The sequence below is a fragment of the Phyllopteryx taeniolatus genome, chromosome 4 (genome assembly GCF_024500385.1).
Source record: "Phyllopteryx taeniolatus isolate TA_2022b chromosome 4, UOR_Ptae_1.2, whole genome shotgun sequence".
Taxonomy (NCBI): domain Eukaryota; kingdom Metazoa; phylum Chordata; class Actinopteri; order Syngnathiformes; family Syngnathidae; genus Phyllopteryx; species Phyllopteryx taeniolatus.
This window is the reverse complement of record NC_084505.1, coordinates 31478484-31503672: the sequence shown is the minus strand read 5'-3', so window position 1 is coordinate 31503672 and position 25189 is coordinate 31478484. Positions and strand designations below refer to the sequence as shown.

General features: G+C 39.5%; 3 protein-coding genes and 1 long non-coding RNA gene across 9 annotated transcripts in view; 2 read left to right on the top strand and 2 right to left on the bottom strand.

Annotated features, from left to right (window-relative positions):
* pkn1a (protein kinase N1a) overlaps positions 1 to 10079 on the bottom strand; it is a 40096-nt gene extending 30017 nt beyond the window's left edge. The window contains exon 1 of the mRNA XM_061771700.1: positions 9499 to 10079. Coding sequence (XP_061627684.1) covers positions 9499 to 9519 — 21 coding nt within the window. The 5' untranslated portion in view covers positions 9520 to 10079. The remainder of the gene's footprint in view (positions 1 to 9498) is intronic.
* A 2143-nt stretch (positions 10080 to 12222) lies between these two features.
* LOC133477195 (UPF0575 protein C19orf67 homolog) lies at positions 12223 to 18133 on the top strand. Of its 4 annotated transcripts, none has more exons than XM_061771690.1 (8): positions 12223 to 12320; positions 12959 to 13076; positions 14257 to 14401; positions 14475 to 14598; positions 15135 to 15244; positions 16167 to 16337; positions 16413 to 16550; positions 17610 to 18133. In XM_061771690.1, exons 1-8 carry the CDS (start codon positions 12282 to 12284, stop codon positions 17770 to 17772), a joined length of 1008 nt encoding a protein of 335 aa, XP_061627674.1. In that variant the 5' UTR covers positions 12223 to 12281; the 3' UTR covers positions 17773 to 18133. The 4 variants fall into 4 exon arrangements, with proteins under 4 accessions (XP_061627674.1, XP_061627673.1, XP_061627675.1 ...); XM_061771689.1 differs by having other exon boundaries at positions 16167 to 16340; positions 17610 to 18132; XM_061771691.1 differs by lacking the exon at positions 12223 to 12320 and adding an exon at positions 12553 to 12659 and having other exon boundaries at positions 16167 to 16340; positions 17610 to 18132.
* On the bottom strand, positions 14275 to 20537 carry LOC133477197 (uncharacterized). The gene is made up of 3 exons (XR_009788255.1): positions 19765 to 20537; positions 17586 to 17761; positions 14275 to 14414 (listed from the first exon to the last, which is right to left on the bottom strand). It is a non-coding gene; the product is annotated as an uncharacterized LOC133477197 (long non-coding RNA).
* Positions 19210 to 24714, top strand: LOC133477196 (UPF0575 protein C19orf67 homolog). 3 transcript variants are annotated; one of them, XM_061771695.1, is made up of 6 exons: positions 19210 to 19424; positions 21954 to 22061; positions 22355 to 22464; positions 23603 to 23776; positions 23856 to 23993; positions 24177 to 24714. In XM_061771695.1, the coding sequence occupies exons 1-6, from the start codon at positions 19404 to 19406 to the stop codon at positions 24319 to 24321; spliced, it is 696 nt and encodes a 231-aa protein (XP_061627679.1). In that variant the 5' UTR covers positions 19210 to 19403; the 3' UTR covers positions 24322 to 24714. The 3 variants fall into 3 exon arrangements, with proteins under 3 accessions (XP_061627679.1, XP_061627678.1, XP_061627677.1); XM_061771694.1 differs by lacking the exon at positions 19210 to 19424 and adding an exon at positions 21708 to 21802; XM_061771693.1 differs by lacking the exon at positions 19210 to 19424 and having other exon boundaries at positions 21852 to 22061.
* The last annotated feature ends 475 nt before the right edge of the window (positions 24715 to 25189 follow it).

The window sequence follows — 25189 nt, the reverse complement described above, 5'->3', positions numbered from 1 at the left end:
TGGTAAATAATTCATTATTACTATGAAATAGTCAATAACAATGGACATTGATGCGTTCCGTGACGCTGGTCAACCTGATTTGTTTGGATTTGTAAGAAATTTTTGCAATGGTAAATGTTTGAAAATAGAAATGATCAGTTCAGATAATACTGGCATTATTAACACAGTCACGGATACACCTCCCTCATGCATACATTTTTTCAGCATTCTCAACTGCCACACAAACACTCTATCTACAACGAATAGTGACGCTGGAGTCTTACTGCGGAATTTGAATATGACTTCCAGTACATTTTCTTCTCAAGTTCTTCTCACATCACCTTTCGTTAAGACTCATCATTCTTGAAATAACCATCACAAAAGGCCACAAAAAGCCTAAGAACAAGCAAAAGGTGTCTGGTGGCAGTGAACTCAACTCACTTCACAATCAGGAGCAGTTTGGCATGGTTAACGATACTTTATTAAAAAAAAAAAAAAAGAGGCTTTTAGCTGTTTAATGCCAGTCCCAGTTGAGCTTTACCGTCAATCTAAACATAAAACAAAGAGAATTACACATTGTGTATTTAAAACGAAAATGCCATTGACATGATAGGCTAGCACTTAGCATCAATAGTAACTCATGTACACAGACAATGTCACAATAATCCCAGGTATATATTCTTTATCCACTGCGAAAAACGACTACCGTTAATGTTACAGCAGCTTACTTAGTCACTAACAGTAATTGTGAAACTATTCTTAATTCTTAACAATTAATACAATGTACAATTTTGATGAAGATTTTAGCAAGAAACGAAGTAGACACATGATTTGCCTTAGTGGGCCACACAAACTGATGTGGTGGGCTGGATTGACCCCGGACCTCAAGTTGGACACCTGTGCATGCTCTAGGGAGACTCTCATAGAAACCTGATGGTTGTAAACAACCAGGTGTGTATGTGTGGTCGGGTCTTCGGGCATACATAAATCAGCTATGAGCTGCTCCTGATGACATCTCTTTCCGTGACAGCCCCGCCCCCTTCCAGGTAAGGCACCAGGAAAGACCAGAACGCTCACTTCCCCTCAACTACGTGCCTGCATATGTTTGACAAAGGTGAAGGTTGAAATGTGACGAAGACAACAAAGAATGGTGACAAAATGTGTATGATTTCTTGTGGGTTTTTCTACATCATGTACTTCCTTATTTCCACTTTATGAGAGCATGTGGAAAAGAGAATGCTACACATTCTAGCTACAAACATTTACAGTAATAGGAGTCATAATAAGGGCTTACTTACACAACTAAAAATAAATAGATAAATGTATTGTGTACACTGTACAGGCTGCCCAATTCCATTTTGCAAAAGCGATGCCATTTACATGCTAGGCCAGCAGTTGGCGACGTGAATGTGGAAACATATACTACATACTGTACATGCGGAACAATGGCACATTAGCATGTAGAAAGTTTGCTGGAAAACGGTTAAAAGGACAAATGCTACGACAGTGTTATGTTCTGACATTACAGGTTTGACGTAATCGCACATCAGACTGACTCAACACTTACATGACATCCACTGTATAAGAATAGAAAAACACTAAATATGTGATGTGACATATTGTAGAACTTCCACAATAACCCTGAGGCTGGATGACTGTAGATTGTAGAGCAGTGGTGCTTTCATCCTGATTTTTCTTAATTAATTTAAACAGTGTTTAAAGTAGCATGGCGACTTGATTTGCATACGGCTCTGACAAATCTGCAGTGGAAGCCTACAGCAACACCACTGAAAGAAAGTACTATGGGCAATGCTAAGATTGATGTATTACTCACCTTTCAAAGTATTACATTCTCAATAGGTGAAACGTTGATTTAATTTCAGCAAAATACTACATCATTTTGTATCTATTCTTTGATGGGTTGTGTGTAAAAAGCACAGGCAGTTTAATGTCAGATCTACTCTAATGGCTCTTGTGACTATTTTTGTATATCTCTATGTAGAAGAGGTTATCATTTCATACTTGGGATCAGGAACACTGAAATTATTTCAATCTGTCATTCTAAAGCCATTGTGTTTACTCGTATAACTTGATCTGCGTACACACTGTTGAGATGAGGGACTGTTTGTGGAGACTTTTCCTTAAGCCAATTACAAGTCACAACCTCACATACAAACATGCACAACTCATATATACAAAGACTATTTCAAACGGTTATTAAAGCAATCGTAACTGAACTCATTCATTTGGTTGTCCTTGTTTAGCTACATGATGATTCTACACCACAGTGTGTGTTTTTGATAAGTGTAACCATATTTAGCCTGCAAGTATTCTTTGTAGGACCAACAGGCCTTTTCCCTTCTAATTATCCCCCAGCAGACGACAGCTCTTGAGGTTCAACCCAAATGGGAAAACAAAAGGGTGGCTTTAGCGGGAGGGAGAGGGAAAGCAACAGCTGGAGTTTGGAGAGGAGGGAGGAGAATGAGCGGGAGAAAAACAGGGTGGGGGTACAATAAAAACAAGGGCAACATGGTAGATGACGCAAAACTAGACAGTTTGGTTGAGAACATTTCTGAGAAAAGAATGTTTTCTATGAGACGGCTAAATATTGGATGTCAAATCCTTCATACGCGTGTGATTCGGTTGCTGTACAAACATGTTTTGTTTATGTCAACAGGCCTCGACTTTCCAGTTTCCCTTTCGGGAAAATGGACAAAGATAAACCAGCAGCAGCTGCTGCCAATGGAGAATTGTTTGCTCTCGTCTCTGCGCTGTGTTCAAATGCAGCATTTTTGGCCCAGAAACAGGTGGCAGGAAAAGGTGGCCTTTGAGTTTGATGCTCAGGCAATCTCTGCTGCATTTCATTTATTTCACATTGAAGGAAAGAACGTATTATGCTTCCTTGCGCCTTCTCACGTTTGGTCACATCTGTACTGAAACTTTACCTCCACCGAGAATGCCGTTTTTGTTTGTTCCTCAGTGAGCAGGATTACACAAAACAAAGGTCGAAAGCAAGCTGCTGCGACCTCGTTGACCTCAGACGTGTTCAAGTTTCTAAACTTTTTTTATGTTGATTGATGGCCATATTGTACTGAACTATTACTGCATTGCAATAAGTACAATTTCCAGTTATTTGGCCATCATCACATTTTTTGCAATTACTGGTAGCGTTCTGGGGTGGAATCACACACACACAAAAAAAAATAAAAAAAATAAAAATTTACATTTAAAAAAAAATAAAAATAAAGAAAAAAAAGCACAATAAAGCCTCTAAATCATTTAGTCCTTGGACATAAAGGAGAAAACTATCGTTTTATTTCATTTCAATGTATCTACAGACCATACACAAGTTGTTTCCACTTTTGTTAACATTTGTAGTTACATTATCAATAATTTCCCATTAAACCATGGATCAATAGCAATGACATAATACAGGGATGTGCGGTACTGAAGAAAATGTCCTGCTAAGTTTTGAAGTTCGTCCCTAATGATGTCAGATTTGAGTGTGACTTCATCTTAAGTTGAAAAATAATATAGCTAGCTGTGATGTTTCTCACAAGCCTCACGATAGCATTTCCATTTTACTCCTTCCAGGATTAAATTTATGGCTCAGCATTGTTTCACGACAGAACTACTTTCCACCAAGATGCACGTGCACTCACATTAGCAATTGAGCTTTGTGTTTGCTGAGTAAGCTTTGGAAAAGCGTGCCTCGTTTATCCAGTTAAGGTGACCCATTGTTTTGTTCAAGAACTGTTTACCAGCCAGCCCCGTGCTGGGGCGAATACCACCATAGTGTGAGTAAGAGGATGAACAAGTCAAGGGATGACCCTTGTTCGCTATTTCTGAGACCGGAAAAAGCTGATTATCCAGCGTCCTGGCAACGAGAGGGTCAACGTTTAAACAACATGACAGCAATGGCGCTGAGATCGATGCATGCGGCCCAGGGCAATGCCATTATGAGGGAGGGTCAAGGGTCAAGGTATGTCAGGGTGCAAGGCTGCTGGTGTTGACAAGTCAGGCCTGGATTTACCACTCTTTCACAAGACCGAATAAAAGACTTAAGTAGATATAGGGATGCACTTTTCACCTGCATGGATGTCTTTAGAAGAGCACTAAAAAAACGTCTTGGTGGATGAGTGAGCTACTTCCATCCAGATAACTACCACCTCACACATTACGAAACGGGGCTCACTGACGATGAGGGGGTGGCTGGTAGGTGGAGTTCCGTCATACCCTGGAATGCAGGGTAACATTTGTGAGGTTGCATGAATAATGAGATGCTTTCACAGGGCGTACGAAGGATGTGAATACCAACAAGGATGGACAAACATATTTAAAAGCGAGCTTCCGAACATCAACAGTTAAACATGTGACTGTAAGGGGGGCTCGATGGGGCATCAGGTTTGGTTGGTCGACTGGTGAGGCCGCAGTCGCGAAGCGCCTCAGTCAAAGGATGTGGCTAAATGAACTGGCAGTGAACTGAATGTGATCTAGGTTGCGGGTGCCAGACAATACGTACTATTGTATTGCTGAGGCCGTCGGCATAATGCCCTTTAGACGCTCTACCCTCGGGACCGAGGCCATGTGAGCCTCAGGAGGACCCCACCCCAATCAAACTAACGCGCAAAACCAAGGGCTGATGGGTAGAATTCGGATTGGCCCTGATACTGTACATTGAGAAATGCTTCATTGTACGTTGGTTTCAACTCGTGTGGATTTGTACAGAAATTAACATCCATTTCTATTATATTGTTTCATAGTTCTCTTTTATTTCATTGGCGAGTTGCAACCAGTGCTGCTGTTAGTATGTCGAGTTTATGTCACACAACATGAGCAGCAGACGCGGCCTTCAAGTCTGCACACCCTGCAGTAGAAACCCTGTTCAACATTACTATCCCAAACCAAACTCAACCACAGCCATTTAAGAAAGAGGAATAAATGTTGTTTGTGTGGATGTCATAATGTAGTGCTGTTCTTGGTCACGTTTATTTATTTGATTATTTGCCCAGCTCCACACAGTTGTCTTGCTACGATGTCACACAAGTTAGGTAACTGTCGTAGCTTTCACCATCTCTGCCACACACCAAGCAGTGGAACTGAACAGAGCTAAATTGCATAGTGGAAATATGGATATGAAACGTAATGCAATACACCTGCACTGTCAAATGATATCCAAGAAGAGCAATTACAAGCTTGCTTTACGTACGAGCCATGATTCCAAGCTATGCAAGTAAAACAAACGTGATAAATTATTTTGGGCACCAGACAAAACAAAGCATTCAGTCATTTAGAAGAGACAATATGAGGAAGTGATCTTGTGCTTCAAGTCCAAGTATAGAAAAAAATATTGTTGAAAAATGGCATCACATGGTTGGGAGTACACTGTCCTGTTTGACTGGATGTCTGCCATAGGAATGAATGAGAATGTGATCTCTTTGTGTCTTTAGGTGCTTCATCGTTACTTGAAGCTTTGCTGTGGATTGGGGATGCATGTCTGCCTGCAGCGCAGTGACGTCAAAGAGAGGGGAGAAAAAAGAAAAACGAAAAAAAAAAAATAAAAAAAAAGGCTGTGCATATCTGTCTACTTATGTCATGGTACGGCCTTGTTGGAATACTCCAGTGCATTCCCTGGAGGAATCTATATTTTCTTGGTATGTCTGTATGATCTCCTAATCTGCACAATTTTCCCCTCTGTTATGTAGCATAAATCAAGAACTCTGTGAAAAGTTAACGAAGCCACCATTATGTTTAGCTGCGGATAACCAGTATTTTAGCTACAGTATAATTTATCATGGTGAAAACTCTTGGTGGAGGTCTGTGCTCTACTAAATTTCTTTGGTGTTTTTTTGACTTCATAGGCAAATGTGGTCATCAGGAATAACTACACAATGCGATGTATGGTCCTCTTTGTCTACAGTAGATTCACCTTTTTTTTGTTATTGTGCCTTTGTAGAAAATGACTTTCTTCAACCAACAAATGAGCAAAATGGCCATACAATTTGGGGTTATAGTTGCTCTGACTTGAAACCCTACAAATGTATTTTCATTTGATCCTTGAGAATGTGAAAAAAAAATACAAATTATGTGTGGACATAGGCTGAGTTGTTTCACTTCTACACAGACCAATATGCTGAGGTGTATCCGTTTTTTAGCACATTTTTCCAACACCGGTTGTTTTCCATGGACCAAGCGTAATGGAACAATTACATCCATGCAGGAACTCTACTGTTTGGCCTAGAGACACCACGGTGTCAAAGCACAGTGTTAGGACCGCTTCAAGTGGAAAAGTCACCCTACGTGAAGCTTTTAAAAGCAGTCTAATAACAGTCAAGCACATCAGCGGCATAATTAAACTCAGACTGTCTCATTTTTACTACCTACCGCTGCACATGCTCAACTCATGAACTCCTGATGCAAATAAAAACAAAGACTATTAGCTCCTGTAGAAGGACTGCACCACCTCCTGAGTTACGGACAACCAATCTACCATGAGTCGATGAATCTGACAATTGTTTTGGCCTCAGAAGACCGAGATACAATGATTATCTTTCATCAGTATCCAAACTGAATGAAAAAATATGAGGATCACTTTGTTCATCAGATAAGACAACTAAAATTCACAATTTTTGGAACTACCAGATGCCTTGAGGGCAAGTTTTTTTCCCGAAGAAATGCCAGATCATTGGTCTTCAATTAAAATCACTCAGCTCTTAACTGAAGACCTTAACTGAATTTAGGCCTGTAGCAGAATTTAACAAGCTCTTCCTTGTCTCCGAGTTTTGTAGCGATCACATTGTGTAATCCAGCAAACAAATGGCGATGAAAACGTAACCTCTCAACCTCTTAAACGAGTCGTGAGATGACAAAACCCATGTTTTATTTCATGGTCCACCAATTAACTCTATTCTTCAGTCATAATCACCATTATAATCCTCCATCACTGGTCCTCACTTGGCTAGCTCCAACTGGGATAATGCAATGCTGACGTGTACCCTGTTTCACTCCTCGAGAGAATGACATAACTTCCCTTTGTTGCATCAAGAAAGCAAGATAGCCGAATAAATCACACAAACTTGTAGTGCACAGTCAGCTGCGTGACATTTGTAGGCATGCTTAATTACTTGTCGCAACCCCCCTCTTAAAACGTCAACACATAAAGGGCACATATAGAGCTCGAAAATGTCATTGCGTCGTGGAGTAAAATTCAGTGGAAAGAATGAACATAATTCCTCATTGTGAACCCTCCTGCAGTTGAATTTTAAATGTCAAGAGGACTTTTTGATGCAATAGGTACTTTCTAAGCATGGTACTATTCTCGGTAAAATGCAAATACTACAGAAAAGGCAACTGTGACAGGGAAGTGGTCACATGTGGTAACATGTGTCTTCTCAAAACAAACACCACTATTGTGGCTATTTTTGCTTATACCATCACCACACAAAACAACCATGGATATTCATTTTTAGTCAAAACACTATTCTATGTATATGATATATACTCGCTATATGAAGGTGACTGACCCCTATGTGGGGTCTCCGTCCAGGTCCCAAACACAGAAGTGTCACACACTAAATTATTAATAGGAAACAAACAATCCATTTTCAATTAAAGTGAGTGCCCAGGGGGTTCCTCAGGGCACTGTACCAGGGCCGCCAGAGATCCCGATGGTGAGGTTTTAAATATTTCAGCCTGCCATGAAAGAGGTAATACATGACAGACCACTGCAATAGTGAATTGCTGAATTTACAGTCACATTTACTGACTCAAAAAAACCTTTTGGTAGCCTAGATTTGTATTAATATCATGCGGAGAGGCTACAGCAACATACAGTAGCTGGACACCGAATTCCATGAAGAACTCTTTGTGTTTAAAGGTAATATCTATAGCCATTTAAGAGTGTCTTTTGGATGCCACCACTGTTGTATGACTTCCCAGTTTTGGAATACAGCATCAGAAATCAGAATCATCTTTATTTGCCAAGTATGTCCAAAAAACACACAAGGAATTTGTCTCCGGTAGTTGGAGCCGCTCTAGTACGACAACAGACAGTCAATTGACAGTGAACACTTTTGAGACATAAAGACATTGACAAAAAACAGTCACCGAGCAATTAAGCGTTGCTAGTTATCTGGTAATGCCGGTAAAGAAAGTCCGGAGTAGCCTCCTTTATGGTTAGCAAGTCTCCCCTTGTGTAAGTGAGTCGTGTAATGTCTCCAAAGACGAACGAAAAACACAAAAACAATACGAGAGAGCGCGTAACCGAGGCGAGAATCAAAAGAGGGCCTAAGGGTCACATACATTACCGACACTCGAATGGGACGTTGTATATGTCAATAACCGCAATACTTGATATTGGTTTTCCTTCTGGGAAACGCCAACAATAAAAGTCATTAATACATTTAGAATTTTGCATCATTGTTGATCATGATTATAGTAAAAGTCACAATTTGTGGAACCACTAGAGGTCTAAAGGGTATAGATTTTTTAACCCCAAATAAAGGTGACAGCATCGATCTTCGAACCAATCCCAAATTGGATCAGCGCCACATTAAAGACCTTAACCAAAAATATGTATTGGGATTCAACACCAACAACATCGAGTTGGAACTCCTACTTCTGGAACAATATGCTCCAATGCACTTTTACCAAGTCGGAGGTCAAAAATCTCAGACTTTTTATAATATAGCAACATAGACTTATGGTTCACATGATCTGTACTGAAATGGTACATTGTATATGTCACTACGCAGATGACTTGTTTTCTTTTGACGGGAAACACCAACAATAAAAGTAGCAACATGACAAGTGGCCACCATCTTTGTGAAATTTTCTAAGAAAGATGGGATGAGCACTTCAAACACCTCAAAAATCCTCCCTAACAAATAAATTCACTCCAAAAAAAAAGAATAAATACAAAAAATTTAGCAAAGTATATGACATGCCAACACTGTTCTTCTCACAAATAATGTTCAGTTTGTGCTAGTGAAGTGGAATTTTTAGTGCAAGTCAAGACATAGACAGAGCTTATTTTACATTTGTAACTGAAACTTGTCAGGCAATCGGTGAAGGCGTTTCCCAAGCAGCTGAATGAAAGAAATCGTCAAAGAGAGTTCTACTATTTTACTCTAATTTGAAGGAGTTTTTTTGACCAGATTTTCTACAGGCGATATCACACAAAACCATTCCAAACAAAAAGGCAATTTTTTCCCAGCACAAAAAAAACAAAAACTAAAGTTCTCCATAACCAATCATCCAATTTTCAAAATTCTTGGTGCATTTAAATTCTCAGCATTTTAGACAGACTGTCGTATTTTTGCTAATCTTGTCACATTGCTAACAAAACGTGTGCATACATTTAAAAATAGGGTTTCATACATTCCCTGGCAGAATTTGTAAGACGTGTCGCATTCTTTGAGTCATCAGACATTTTCTTTTTAATGGGTTTCAAATTAAACTCCAGAATACCACAATCATTGGGGACAGGACATTATACCAATGGCGCGTTGGTCAACTTACTTGTATTGAGTCGTTGGCCATCGCGGTGCCTGTCGCCGTGTCCCTGCCGGACAACCTGTGCTCATGTGGGGCTTATCCTCCGCCCTTTCGTCAACGGTACAACAACGATGGATGTTGTCTCAACTTTTGTCCTAAAAAAGCCTGTTGACATAAAAGCGGCCAAGAGGTAATCCTCGCCCGGGTGTGGACCCACCCTGTCTGTTGTTTCACTGAGCTTCCCCCCCACCCCCCACCTCTCACGTTGTATTAAAAAAAAAAAAAAAAAAAAACTACACTTAGGAGAACGTGTTCGCTGCCTTTTCCGTCTGGCGGTCAGACATCCAATCCGAACCGGGGGGGATCCACAATGGCAGCTTACAACAATGAACCACGCGAAAGAAAGAAAGGAAGCCCCCCTTCACACACACACGGCGGCGGCGGCGGTGCTTCCCTCTCGCCCTGCCGCTCAAAAAGTCACATCCGTGGCGAGTTCGGGGTGAAAATAACGACAGAGACAGGAGCTTCTTTTTCTCCTTTTCTTCTTCTTCTTCTTCCGTGCGTGTTCGCCGGTAACATCCGCCTCTCTCTCTCTCTCTCTCTCTCTCTCTCTCTCTCTTCCTCGGATCACGTGACACCCAGGACGCCGCCTGTCAGTTCGAGCGCGCGCGCGCCGGCTTTTTTTTTTTGTCTTTTTTTTTTTTTTTTTTTACAACACGAACACGCGAGTCGCGTACGTGTCAAGCGCTCCCAACTACTACTACTACTACTACTACTACTACTACAACCGTGCCCCCGGCTGGTGGACGTCGGGTGCGCGCGACCCCGACGCCACCCCGCCATTCATCGCTGTTGGGCACGCGCGGCGCGAGCGTGGCCGGATGTGTCACGTGACCGCCGGCTGCGCGGTTACCAAGTCAACCGCAACGTGTGATGTGATGTGATGTGAAGCAACTGTTGAATACATGAACTGTAATAATTATTTTCTAATACTTTTCAATTCATTGCCTTGAATATTTTGTTTGCCAACAACATAAAGAAATGTACAGTTGTACCTGTTTTGCTATAATTTGTGTGGAGTTTGCAGTAAAAACAAAATACTTTCTTTCATATTTGTTAAAACTGTATGACATCAGAGTAGAATATTATTAAAATGGGTTAGGGTTAGATTGATGGATGGATGGATTTTTAAACTAGTCCCGCCGCGACAGCAACAGCCTATCAGAGACTGTTGTGGCAGAAGGAGTGAATACTGTGTCAATCATTTTTTTTGTGCACGCACACTCAGTCTTTCGCACACAGCAGCCTCAAGGTGATAGTTTCTTGTGCAGATTATTGAACTCCGGTTAGCAAAAAAAAAAAAAAAGTTCAAAAGAAGGAATGTGATAGCTTTCGAGACAATTTAAGTGTAAGCATATGTTATGATGATGTCCTAAGCGGACGGCTACATTGCTAGGCTTGGAATACACACTGCCAACATCACCATTCTCACCAGCTTTTCAAGTAAGTTTATCACCTCTCATATTTTAATTGACTGTACATTCATCCAAAATGCAACATCAAACCGGTAACATTCAGTGTTTTGCAACTTTCCGACATAAATAAGTGGCTAATGTCCGGTTTGTTTACAGTGCACGTTACGTACAGTGCAAGTCTCGTGCTCATTTGTGAGGGCCGTGGCTTTGGTCAGGGACGCGAGGGGGGAGTAAAGTGAGGTTATACATTCAAATATTGCTAGCAGCTTGAAAACTACATACTCAACTTTAAGTCAGTGGTGTCCAAACCACAGCCCGAGGGCCATTTGCAGCCCACTATCCATTTTTTTCTGCATATACGATAAAGGACATTTATGTGACCCTGGGACCCGCATTTTCCTATTGTTGCCAAGTCGCCACCCTATTTTACAGGTGTTAAGAACAATAAAGATATATTTACTGTAGTGATGACTACTACTGTGTTACCATAGGTTAGTGATGTGTTCTGGGCCTGGTGTGTTCTGACTTTGGTAAAAATTCAAGTTACATTGTAGGAACAGAATTCTTTTATGAACTCAGGAACCCCTATACGGGGTCACCAACTTTTAAAGTTTTTTTTTTTTATAAATGTGTTATTTTTCATATTTAAAAAAATATTCAAATAGATTCATAAGGGTACTGAGTTTTGTAAAATTGAAGAGCCACCTAAAAATAGGAAAACATTAAATGAAGAAAAACTACAACTCATCCAGAAAGCATTCACAGCGCTTTACTTTTCCAACATTTTGTTATGTTACAGCTTCATTCCAAAATGGAATAATTTAAATTCTTCCTCAAAATTCTACACACAACACACTCATAATAACAACAGGAAAAAAGGTCATTGGATTTTTTTATTAAAACTAAAAAAAAAAAAAAAACTAAGCTCACATACATTCATACTTTTTGGATGATCCCTGGACAACAATTACAGGTCTTTTTGAATATCATGTGAGCCTAACAGCATAATTGGAACGTTTACAGAAAAAAAAAAAAAACACAACACAAACAACAAATTCAACAAACAAGAAAGTCAAGTTGCCTCGATTCAACCTTTGCCGATTACAATGACCTGGATGATTGGGAATCTATACAGACATAAAGGAGAAAATAAAAAAATACATAAATTATATATATATATATATTTAACCCTAACCCTCTCTCTCTCTCTCTCTCTATATATATATACAGTCATTGCCCGTAGGCATGACTGTGAGTGCGAATGGTTGTTTGTTTCTATGTGCCCTGCGATTGGCTGGCAACCAGTTCAGGGTGTACCCCGCCTCCTGCCCGATGACAGCCGGGATAGGCTCCAGCACGCCCGCGACCCTAGTGAGGAGAAACGGCTCAGAAAATGGATGGATGGATATATATATATATATATTTTTTTTTTTTTGCGAGCATATTGGTATTTTTATTGATATTGTTCAGTAACTTCGGCAGTTATGCAATTCGACAAATGAATGACGCCACCCGTTGTAAACCTATCGTTGGGAAAATCAATAGAATTATTATAAACAAATATACTTAGGTTTACACATCATATAATAATAAAAGTAACAAATTTCACTGTGCCGTTTGACATAATCTGCCTATTCACTTTGCTCTTCACTCTGCATTGTGCTAACAGTGAAAATATATTCCATAATATTTCTGGGTCCTGAGGTGGAGGTCAGTACCTTCGAACTTTCACCCTATCAGTTCGCTTGTTTTTGTATCAGCACCATCTTAGGTCATTACATTATTTTTGTATTAATTCGACGACAAACATATATAGACGTTGCGTATGTAGTTGTTAATTATTTATTCGGTCTTTTCAGTTTTGGTCATGACTTCGGACATTAACTTCGGCTAGCATTGAGTTATTACATGATGAGCGTCATTAGCGGTTAGCTTAGCTATTAGCATTGCGCGTGATTTCTCGTTACCGCCTCGCTAATGTTTTATTTTATTTTTGTATTTTTTTAAAGTTAGACACGGTAAAGAAGAGTGTTACGAAAATGTCAGCGAACATGACAGACTCCGCAGAAGCAATGGAGGGTGAACTTCTGCCAGGACAGTCGGCGCAAGTACCACAGGGGGTCTGCGGTGAGTGGGTGACCACCTTGGAAGTCACTTGGAACAGGACTCAGTATTTGTCAAGTTTCCCACTTAGTATATTTGTTGGCGGTCTTGCAACCCTCTCAGAGCACTGACACAATACAAATTGATGCAATTTAAGTATACAGCGTGTGCTTATACCAGAATGTGTTATGAGAGTTTGTGTCACACTAGTAGTAAGTATAACAATACAATGTATACATAAAGGAGTACAGTATACATAAATGTAAACAAAAGTATCCATAAAAAGAACGCAGTACAATTACAAACAGAAAACCTTCGTCCATAGACTACCATCCACCCAGAATGGAGAGCAGTAAAGTGTTTTACAATAACATTAACTATGTTTATAATTTCATATGTATTTGTGAAGAACCCAAACATGGAGTCTCTCACTAAAATGCAACCGTGCTTCTTCCATGACAATCGTGCCATGTTTTTTGCGGTTCAATAAAGTATAGTACAGTTTATTGTGTGTGGAGCCTCCAAATCTGATGCGGGGGTCACAGTTTTTCCATTGCAGACCGCCTGTCGATGTGTGATGCTTCATCGATTTGTGTGCAGTTGCCAACTTTATTTATTTATGCAAGAGTTGCCAACTCAAATTTATTAACTAACAATTACGCAGGTTAACCACGGATTCAATGAAGGCGCTCAAGGTTTTATATAGTGGAGGAAGGGGCGACTCAAGCTGGGCACCATTTTCGCCATGCCCCAAACAACCAGGAAAATTCATCGTGTGAAAAACAGTTTTACGCTATATCTCCACAATTCAGTTCTACATACAGTAGTTCTCAGTTTTTGCACACTTTTTCAACAATTATCTTCTTACATGTATAATTTATTGAGAAACAAATATGTGAATTCACTTAACACGGTATTTAAGTACATTTAATGTGAGAAAATTACCTTTGATACTTCACACATTCCCTGCCATTGACGGCTTTAGAAGTCAAATATCCATGTTAACTGGCAGGGCTGGCAGTGAATGAGTTAAGTACAATTTATGTCAGTCAAAGACTTTTTCTGAAGAAATATTGTACCAGGTGACTTATACTTTAACCAAAGTTATTTTCTGTTCGGATACTTTGCCTCAAGAATCGCTTTCAAAGTACTTTATACATTATTGGATCCATGTGAGATGCATAATACATGACGTTCTTTTCAGAGACTCTGGCGCCCCAGCGTGGCCGTCCACCATCACGCCACTGTTTGCCAGTAAGAACGATCAAGTGGCACCTCCGGTCTATGAAGATGCAGGTCAATTTTCCCCCATGCAAAGCAGATATCTTGTGCAAACATCTGGGCAAAGGGTAGGGATTTTGTCTGGATAAAATATACGAGAAATACAAGAAAATAGATCATTCCATATGTGTTCTTTTGCAGTCAAGAGAAAAAAGACAGAGGACATTGGGTTGCTGTGCTGCGCAGTTTCATCTACGCATGTCGGCCTTACTTTAACTTCCTGGAATCCACGGCCAGAACCTTGATGTTGTCCTCTGACATTGAAGTACGCACCTCAATCTTTTTCCATATTATTTATAGTTACAGAGAGTCCTCAGTTTTATGATGGTGTAAGCCAAATTTGTATGCAAGTCGCAATGTGTTGTCGTGAGTCAATAATTTACGCTAACGCAGTAATAAAGACACTATAAGTAACAAGCAATTGTGTTTGATAATGCAGACAGAAAATATTTGTTTCCCTTAAAATTAGCATGTAAACAAGAACATGCAGCTTTATGTTGAAGACGGACATTTATCTTAATTCACTATTTACATACAGTACAGGATGGAAATGAAATACAATATTTGTTACTGCTCAGTATTTATGTATAGGAACCCTATGAACATCTTTCCTTTTATCAGTATCAACAAGCAGCTGGGGTTTTAACTGATGTTCAAACTACCATGTACTGTATACTCAGTGAAAACTATGTTTTCATGGCAGTAACCCTGAAGCAAGATGCTCGCTTAAGTCACAGACAGTGTGGACATGTTTTTATATTGAATATTGAGTATGAACATGATATATGTGTGTGTGTGTAGCGTGTGCAGCTTTTGGCGTTCTCTCAACAAATGTGCGACACAGTGGAACGTCTGGTGCTGAATTTCGCCAGCCGCAAGCTCCTCACTTTGGATGAGACCGAGCCTGACAAGTAAACACACACATACACTCACACACACACACACCTCAAGTTATCACTAATCTATACAAATAAAGACAATTAAACATAAAAAGTACAGTGGAACCTCCAGTGGAACGATCCCTTCGGTGAGGTGTTCTAATTTCCAAACAATTGTCACAAGACAAAATAATGTAGTAACTTGATTAACTGTCACTATTACGAACATAAACAGCACAGGCCATGTTTAAAACAACATTTGAAATTCATAGGTCCGCCGCACACTCTGCAACGCGTCCGAAACTGAGTGAACTGTGGTGGAGTGTGCAGGGTTCGACGGCGAATTTTTATGAGTGGCAGCCACTAGTTTTGCTGCGATTCAAAAGTTAAATCACCTATAAATCATACAAATATCACATTTGTTTATAAAGTTCACCGTCACAGCGCTGTTCCAACTTGACATATGGCTCTTCGCTTTTTGAAGTCGAGCCTCTCGCAAGGCAGGGAATGCTGTCATCTGCCAGGGAGAGTTAGACCTTGCACCCTATTCCACCTTCGTGCGTTCCCCTTCATTATTATTTTATATTTTTCTACATTTGTTTTTACTCAACATTACAACAAGTGTTGAATAAAAAAAAAAAGAATATTTTTCTGTTTATCTTCTTCAATTTTTAAATTTATTTACATTTATTTTTCTTTACTTTTCAGTGCAGAGGCTTTAAAATTGGCAGTTGAATTTTTTATTTTTTTAAATGTAATAATAATCGAGATTAGACAATACAAAAACATATTTCTTGTTAATTTTTTTTGCCATATCGCCCAGCCCTAATATATATACAGTACACACATAAACGTATCTGACAAACAGTAGCCAACTGCAATTTTTTTGCAATGGTCAACTTCAGTCCGTGTCCATCACTTACTGACTAACTGTATTCTCCTCTCTTTTCCTCAGTATGTCTCACTTCTGCATCGGCCAAATACAGCTGGACCAACTGAAGCTGAGCGTGACCATGTTCCGCTACTGTAAGCCCACGCCTTACCTAGCGAGGGTTAACACCGGTGTGTACAAGCGCATGCGCTGGAACGTGGAGAGACTCGATGGAGCGCACAAGCCCGAGACAAAGTAGTGAGTCCTTATTTTCTTATTTCTTTTATCTTTCCACATGTTTTTTCCCCATAAAAACTGCTTTTTTTCCAGCTACTACCTGTGCTACGAGGATGTTCCCAATCTGCACGTAGACGGTAACAAATCAGATTCTACAGGGGTGCGGATGTGGTCCATTGGTCAATGGGTGCAGGTGAAACCTGACCCCAGCATGGAGGACATCTTTGACTGGTATGAGTAGAATTCATCAATTTTTTGTTACTATCCCTAAACTTTAACCAGCGTATAATAACAGTAAAATAAAATCAGTCTTTTCACCCTTAAAGCATATAGGGAAGTGTAGGAGATGCGTCACATTTAAAAAATATATCTTAAAAGTCTCTGTGAAGTGAAAATTTCCCGGCCTGACAAATTTGAATGACTAAAAAAAATCCCGTTCGTACGTCTAACGTCTTTCTTATGCTGACACGTCCCTACATAACAATTACAGAATTTTTTTTGTCATTTCACTGTGAAAAATGAAATTGGGGTACTGTCCTACATCAGTGCAAAAGACACACACTCAAGAAAGAAAATACACACAGTGACACATCTTATAACAACAATAAAGAATACAAACTATGCAAATAAAATGCATATAATAGTACTTTCAGACTGTGGAAAAAGAATGGGACAATGACAGAAAGTTAACAACACTTCACAGAATTCTTTCATCCGAACTCACCTTTGTCTTTGTAGAAATATTGTTGATGTTGTATTCTTTTAAATGCCACAATATGTTTATGTTAAGACTTGTCACTGTTTATCATTGTATCCATCCCATTAACGTTGAAACGCAATAAAAATATTTGGAGGAAAAAAAACATCCAGCAAAACAATTCACCAAGAGGCCACCGTATCTCAGCAGAACAGCAAAAATGCTGAAAAACGTTGCTCTTACAAAGCTAAAGATGTTGGAGGAACTCTGAATCCAAAGTTCACATGTATGAGTGCTCCTTGTAGTGGCAGTCACAAAGAAATGACGCATTCAACTGTACTTGCACCCTTTGAAGATAAATATTATTTAACACCTGTCCCCACTGGGCCCTGTAAAAGACTTTTCCCACTCTCAGGCCACATTGTTCTAAAAGTGAGACTGGTAGGTGATTCTGGTCACAAAGCCTAAACACAGCTTACTTAGCAGTAAACATGGCCTCTGGAAAAATCTCAACCCTTAATAGACAAAAGACAGGACAAGCACTTTGAGAGAAGTGCTGTTTGACTTACTTGTGCAGCATGTGTTTGTTTTAGGGTGCTGTGTGACGTTCCAGTGGGCGCCTTCAAGAAGCTGCTGTTTGTGGGCAAACACGAGCCGTCCAGCTGCACGGCCACCGACCAAATGCTGCAGCTGCTCACGTCCCAGGAGGACGTCTCATCTCAGTCATCTTCAGTTAGGAGCTTCTCTGAGGTTTGAGGAGGGAAATTTGGATGTCAATGTTACCTTTCCCTTGATGAGCACAAGAGTCTTTGTTATACTGTGCCTACCTCATGTTTGCGCCTACCTCTAAATACCTGTTTGAATATGTGTTTCAAAACGTTGACATTTTGCACTGTTTTCACTGTTTGCCCACAACCTCCTGTTTTAATTTATTTAAATAATTTACATTTACACTTCGGTGCGCATGTTCATGGTGCTCAATGTTTGATGTTATGGTAATCTTAAAAAACAAAAGTTTGTAAAGGTTTTAGACATTTTAAAGTTCATCTTTTGTGTTTTTTGTAATAGAAAAAAAAAGATGTCGCAGAGCTATTAATAAAAGTATTTACATTAAACCTCACCTTGAAGTAATTACACACGATTACAGCCTATCGCAACTGACTTTTGGGCCAGAGGTGGCGTACACCATCGACCCTTCGCCAGCCAATTGCACGGCACGTATATCAAGCAATTACATTTTTATGTATAAAGCACATTTCATGCACAAGACAAATCCTATGTACTTTACAATGGTTAAAAACAATTATAATACAAACAATAATAGTGCAAACAGCAAAGAAATTAAGAGCTTTTCAAATTTAAAACAGGAAAAAAAATCAACTCAGAAGAGTATCACATGCACATCTTCTTACATACGTACTCAGCACACATATTGGCATAAATACACACTGGTGGCATAAAAATACCAAAAAGCCAAAGAAAAAGCAAAAAAAAAAAAAAAGTATTCCTAAAAAGTAGGGATGTTCGATACCACTTTCTTTCAGACTTGTACCAGGACCAATATTCACTCTTGAGTACTCACCAATACATTGTACCGATACCACCAGTACTTTTGATACATAAAATTTCAATTAACACAATGACAGATAATTGTGAACAAAGACATTTCTTCCTTTCTGACCACAAATGTGTCAAACTGGCCTGTGTAGTGCCAACTACTGGTGACGACGACTTATTCGATGTCAGATTTATTTATTTTTTTGGCCTAAGTATCAGTGGCTGGTTTTGTCAGCGTTCACGAGTACCCGGATACCTTGAAATAATGCCGGTAAAGGCCCGATACTGATGTCTGATATCGGTACTTGCCCATCCCTACTAAAAGTTATTTAATATTATTGTAAGCCACTGTAATATTATGCGCCGTTTGAACATTAACACTAAGCTCCATAGGGAAAAAACAAACAAACAAAAAAACTGTACATAAATGTACATCAATTTGAATGTATTGCACATGTGACATCAAATTTTTACCTGAAGAAATATTTAAAAACTGTTTTAAAATATTAAATGCAAATATATTCTAAAGTTAAATACAACAGACCAGTACTTAACAAATGTAAAAAAAAAAAAAAAAAAAAAGTCAAACCGGTCAATGTAATTCCATGATTTTTTGACATACCACTAGAGAGAGACCACATACCACATGTGGGACGCATGCCACACTTTGCGAATTGCTAGTTGAGAATAGATTCAAATCATCGATCTGTTGGTGTTGTCGATGTCATATGTCTTTGATGATATTTGACAAAGATTGAAAGAGCTTATTTTCTTTCAATAAACACTGTATACATCTAAGTCGTCACTTCCAAAGAATTAAGACTGCTGACATGATTAGAGAGGCGCTACTGGTATGTAATGACTGTTTGCAGTTGTAATAATGTATTTTTTAGTCTTTGTGTGCAGCAGTGATGCTGTCAAACTTATGTCATGATGTTCTTCTGTCGTTAATGTTGAAAGGCGACAAATACAATACACCATAAAGAAATGTCATATAGTAAGTTACCAAACGTTGGAGTCTAACTGCCCTCCTCGCATGAACCAAATATTTTACAGTACAATACTATTAATAAGTCACCTTGTAAACACTTGTGCAGCTATAGCTATATTTTGAGACACCACTATTAGGTTTATTAAAGGATTATTTGATACTACTATTAGGTTAACATTCTCTAAGTGTGATACACTTACTAGGATGTGAGCTGCTGTGAGGAGTACACGAAAGAATCACTGCCTCAGGGTGCGGACCTTTTGGGGGGCCTCAACATGCCTGAAAGCGTAACAATTTTAGTAAAAATGTCTGTATACATTTTAGGAGTTCCAAACACGCCAACCCAAAATGTTAGAAAACAATTACCCCCTAACACCACTTTCACCAATTGACGCAGAATTTGGAGAACACCAGCAATTTTGGTTTGAAGCAGCCATTTTGTTAAATCCCAGGGCTCATACTTGGGCAAACTCATACTAGGGAATTTGCCGAACTGGGGTCCAATCAGAAGCAGGTATCCAAGACCAGTGTTCCCCAAACATTACTGAGCCAAGGCACGTGTTTTCCATTGATAAAAATAAAATTTGTTTTTACAAAAAGTCTGTGGCAGGTGGAGCAGTTTGGGTCTTCAGTGGGGATTTAAGTGAACTAATCCACTCCTTAATATCACCACAATTTTACAACATAATATACAAAAATGCCTTTAACAATGCAAGGCATTACAGAGAGAGAGAGAGAGAGAGAGGCATGTCTCGTAATCACTAGCAAGAAACATACGTAACGCTTTATCTTGATCCAAACAACTCCAAACCTCTACACTACAATATCACTTGGAGCAGTTCACAGTCAATATTTATCTGATCATGGCAAAAACAAAAACGTTTAATAAAATACATCGTACTCACCAGAAATGTTAACAATTTACAGATCATAAAATCAAGAGGATGGCTTTTATGATCTATAAGTATAGTTAACTGTGTCGTCAGAGCTAGCTAGTTGTTGTGCTATACAGTATGTGCTACACTGGAAGTGGTAAATAAATCCTTTTCCAGGTTCAAACAAGTCAACCAGCTACGGTTTTGGCTGATCAAACATCACAATTTCCATTATTATTATTATTTTTTAAATATACTTTAAAAAACAAATTTTTATCATGTCCGACCCTCCATCACCCATTGTGCACATCGCAAGACTATTTTTAGCTCTTATCAACCAATCAGAGGACGGAAAAATGCCAAGGTCAATCTCAACCTTCGCGAAGGTCAACAATTTTTAGCTCTTATCAACCAATCAGAGGACGGAAAAATGCCAAGGTCAAACCTTCATGAAGGTCAACAGTGGTGAATCTGAAATCTGACCGGTAGAAAGAAAAAAAAAAAAAAACAGCCATTGCTAATAGTGATTCTGAAGGCCCTGGGCAGATTACATTCACATGGCAACACATCCATCCATCCATCCATTTTCTGAGCCGCTTCTCCTCACTAGGGTCGCGGGCGTGCTGGAGCCTATCCCAGCTGTCATCGGGCAGGAGGCGGGGTACACCCTGAACTGGTTGCCAGCCAATCGCAGGGCACATAGGAACAAACAACCATTCGCACTCACAGTCATGCCTACGGGCAATTTAGAGTCTCCAATTCATGCATGTTTTTGGGATGTGGGAGGAAACCGGAGTGCCCGGAGAAAACCCACGCAGGCACGGGGAGAACATGCAAACTCCACACAGGCGGGGACGGGGATTGAACCCCACACCTCAGAACTGTGAGGCTGACGCTCTAACCAGTCGGCCACCGTGCCGCCCATGGCAACACATAGAAGCTGAAATATGCTTGGACAAAAAATAAATAAATATATATCTATCATACTACTGGAAGGTGTGCAACCAAGATGCAAGCTACGAAATAAAGATAATAGATGGCTGGATTAATCGATGAAAAAGGATAAATTTATAGTAACTAAATCTCAGACCAATTCAGTACAATTTGATCATTTCAGCTTGGTCACCCATGCGCCATTAGCAGTTAGCCTAACTGTTAGCGGTGTGCAAGACGCCTCTTTAACTTGAAAAGGTTTAACTTTTTTTATTTAAAAAAAAAAAAAAAAATTATTATTTTTTTTTTAAAAATAGACACCCTAAGAAAGATCCTTTTGAGAATGTCATCAAATGACAGCGAAGAGATGGCGGGTAACCTTCTACCCGGACGGGCGGGCCAAGTGCGGCATAGGGTCAGAGGGTCAGCGGTGAGTGGGCGTCTCGGTTAGAAGACCATCTGGATGTCAGGACGTTTGCATGTGTCGTGAAGTCTCACAAGAGGTTGTTTCTATGATTGCAAGGTGTTACATTCTCAGCACAACCGCACTAATTGTGTTAACATTAAAACTTCATTTCCAGCAAGCAGGACTTGAGGTTGCCGCAGTGAGGAGCTTCACCGGCGCCTGTCAGCCATACTTTAACTTCCTGGAATCCACAGCCAGAACCATGCAGCTTCCCCCTGAAATGGTACAAACCTCATTTTTGTATTTTATTTTTATTTTTTTTAAATTTGCGTTATTTGTCTAACTCTTTGACTACGTTACAGCACTGATGGAGAATGAGGACAGCAAAGTGGATTTAGTGGTTCACAATTAACTTTGACTTTCTCCGACATTAATCAAACATGCATATTAGGTTAATTGAAAACTAAATCCGAGGGGGTTAAAAAAAAAAAAAAAAAAAAAAAGAGCTATATAAAATCACAGACATAATGCTAATAGTTTTTGACAATAGTTGTGTGTTTGTGTGTTTATGTGCAGTATGTACAGTTGATGGAGTTCTCTCAGCAGATGTGTGACACATTGGAACATCTGATTCTGACCTTCGCCAGCACCAATCTCCTCACTTTGGACGAGTCAGAGCCTAACAAGTACACACACACAGACACGCTCACATATTGTCAATTACATTTATGTATAGCAACAAATACGATTCCATAGAAGAAATAAAATTACAGCAGCACCGCCTGACAAACAGAACCGTGAAGCCGGTTGTTCTCCCCACGGGAAACGTGTGACTTAAAAAAAATTATTTGCGTTTTTGTAATGTACAGACAATGTTTTAAGAAATATTTTGTTGTTAAACTGTCATACAGGTGCAAAAAGAAGTTTATTGCTTCATAATCAAACTAAAGTAAAACTACTCACCCTTTGAAAGTGTAATGGAGAGGGTATCGCAAAATAATGTCACCTTAAGGCAGGGCAGGCAGAAGCTCATCTGCATGGGAAGAGTAAAGATTACATAAAATGTTCCATTTGACTTACTTCTTTCTGATGTCTTTGCTTTATATTGATTTTCTTGTTGAATTCAATTGTGTCCATGATTTTATTGTAAAATTGGCAAATTTTTAGTTTCAATACATGGGAGAGACAGGAAGTGTGGCAGCCACAGCCTCACTTAATATTGTGCAATCACAAAAAAAAAAAAAAAGCAAAACTAGCAGCGCAATAGCGCCATCTATTGGTAAAATAACTACAACAGAGGAGGCTTTTGGAAAGTGCATGTCCTGTCTCTTCATTTCTCCAACAATGTTTATAGACACTTGTAACATGCGATCTAACTATGAAACAAATACAATGAAAATGAAAATTAACACAATTTTGAACAGATTTTTTTGTTGTTCTTTAGTTGAAATGTCTGTTTAAAAAAATAGAGCTTTATCATAAAATGGTTTCAAATATGAATATAATATTTCTTCACAGTATAGGCCTAAATTATAATAAAGTTTCACACAACACTTTGTAATTTAGTCTTTTCAATTAGTCAGAAAACAGTGGCTAATATGTGCTCTCTAAACTGCTGGAAATAACATTCTTATGGCCAAATATATGCGATAAAGGAATGCTAATATTTTTCTTAAACTATTTTTAATGTATGGTTGTTAATTTAATGAAACATTTAAACACACCCTTCCGTTTGTCTCATAAATGTGTAAATCTGAAATCAGCAGCTATCACCTACAGTATTAATAATCAGTGATACACTGTCTTCTCCTGTCCTGTTCCCAGCATGTCTCACTTCTGCATCGGCCAAATACGGCTAGACCAGCTGAGGCTGAGCGTGACCATGTTCCGCTACTGTAAGCCCACGCCGTACCTGGCCAGGGTCAACACCGGCGTGTTTAAGCGCATGCGCTGGAACGTGAGGGGACTCGATGGAGAGAGCAAGCCTGAGACACAGTAGTAAGTCTTATTTTCCTCTTCCTTACATTTCAATGTGATTTTTTTTTTTTTTCACAAAGGCTGCTGTTTTTCCAATAAGTTACTACTTGTGCTACGAGGATACTCCCAACCTGTACACGGACGGTGACGACCCAGATTCGGCAATGGTGCGGCTGTGGTCCATTGGTCAGTGGGTGCAGGTGAAGCCTGACCCCAACACAGAGGACATCTTTGACTGGTAAATTACAGTGGATATTAATGTCTACACACCCCTCCTTTTCAAATGCCAGGCTTTTTTGTGATACAATTTAAAGTACCAATGATTATTTCCAAATAAATGTCATATGGACAAGTAGGCTTTTCCTGGTATTTTTTTGTGTAACAATGTGTTCATTTTCTGACTGGCATGTGTTTGCTTCAGGGTGCTTTGTGACGTTCCCGAGGGGGCCTTCCAGAAGCTGCTGTTTATGGGCAGCCAAGAGCCATCAAGCTGCACGGCCACAGACCACCTGCTGCAGCTGCTTCTTCATCAGGCATCTCACTTCAGAGCTCCTCTGAGGTTCTAAGGACGGAATTGCTCTGTTGTAAATAAGGAAAAGGTTTGATCAAGTAGGTTTCAGGGTCGGGTGACAGGACTTAAAAAAGGGTGTGGTAGGGGGGCGTTGGCATTTGTCGGGAAGTTTCCTCACTCGTTTATTAAAAGATATTTACATTAGATCATATTTTGAGTTTTCCTCTTTGAGTAAAATAATTCATTTATAGGCACCTTTCAAGCCACGCAAGGTCTTCGTGAAAACATAGTTGAAAGCAATCAAGCTATACAATAGAAATAACAGAACATAAAACAAAACGGCAAATGATATGGGAAATGACAATCAATGATAATCAAGATAGGAGTGGAAAAACAAAATCAACAATATATTCACAGCTCTTGATTTGTATTTTTTGCTCTTGGAAATACAGGCCCAAGTGGACAAAAATAATACCTGCACCTCACATTTTGTGTTGGTGTTATGCATAAATGATCCCGCTGATGCGGCAAAAGCTCTCTGGGGAGCATCGCTTGTGCTTTTAGATGTCAGGAAAAGCCTACTAGAACAGCCTAACTTTATTTGGAGTTTTTCCAGAAGCACTTTAAAATGGTGGCAGGTGTGTGCTGACTCCCATTCAACATGAGTTTGAATGCGATTGGCTAATAGTGACCACAGCCACATCCCCACTTCCAGGCAGGTCCATATATATTGGGACACCAGCACAATGGATTTGAAATGGAAAAAAAACAACACATGCTGCTGTTACTGCAGATTTTCAGCTTTAACTTGAGGGTATTTACATCCAAACAGGTGAACTGTGTAGGAATTACAAGTTTATATGCACCTCCCACTTTTTAAGGCACCAAACGTAATGGTACAAATTAACAGTCATATCAAAATG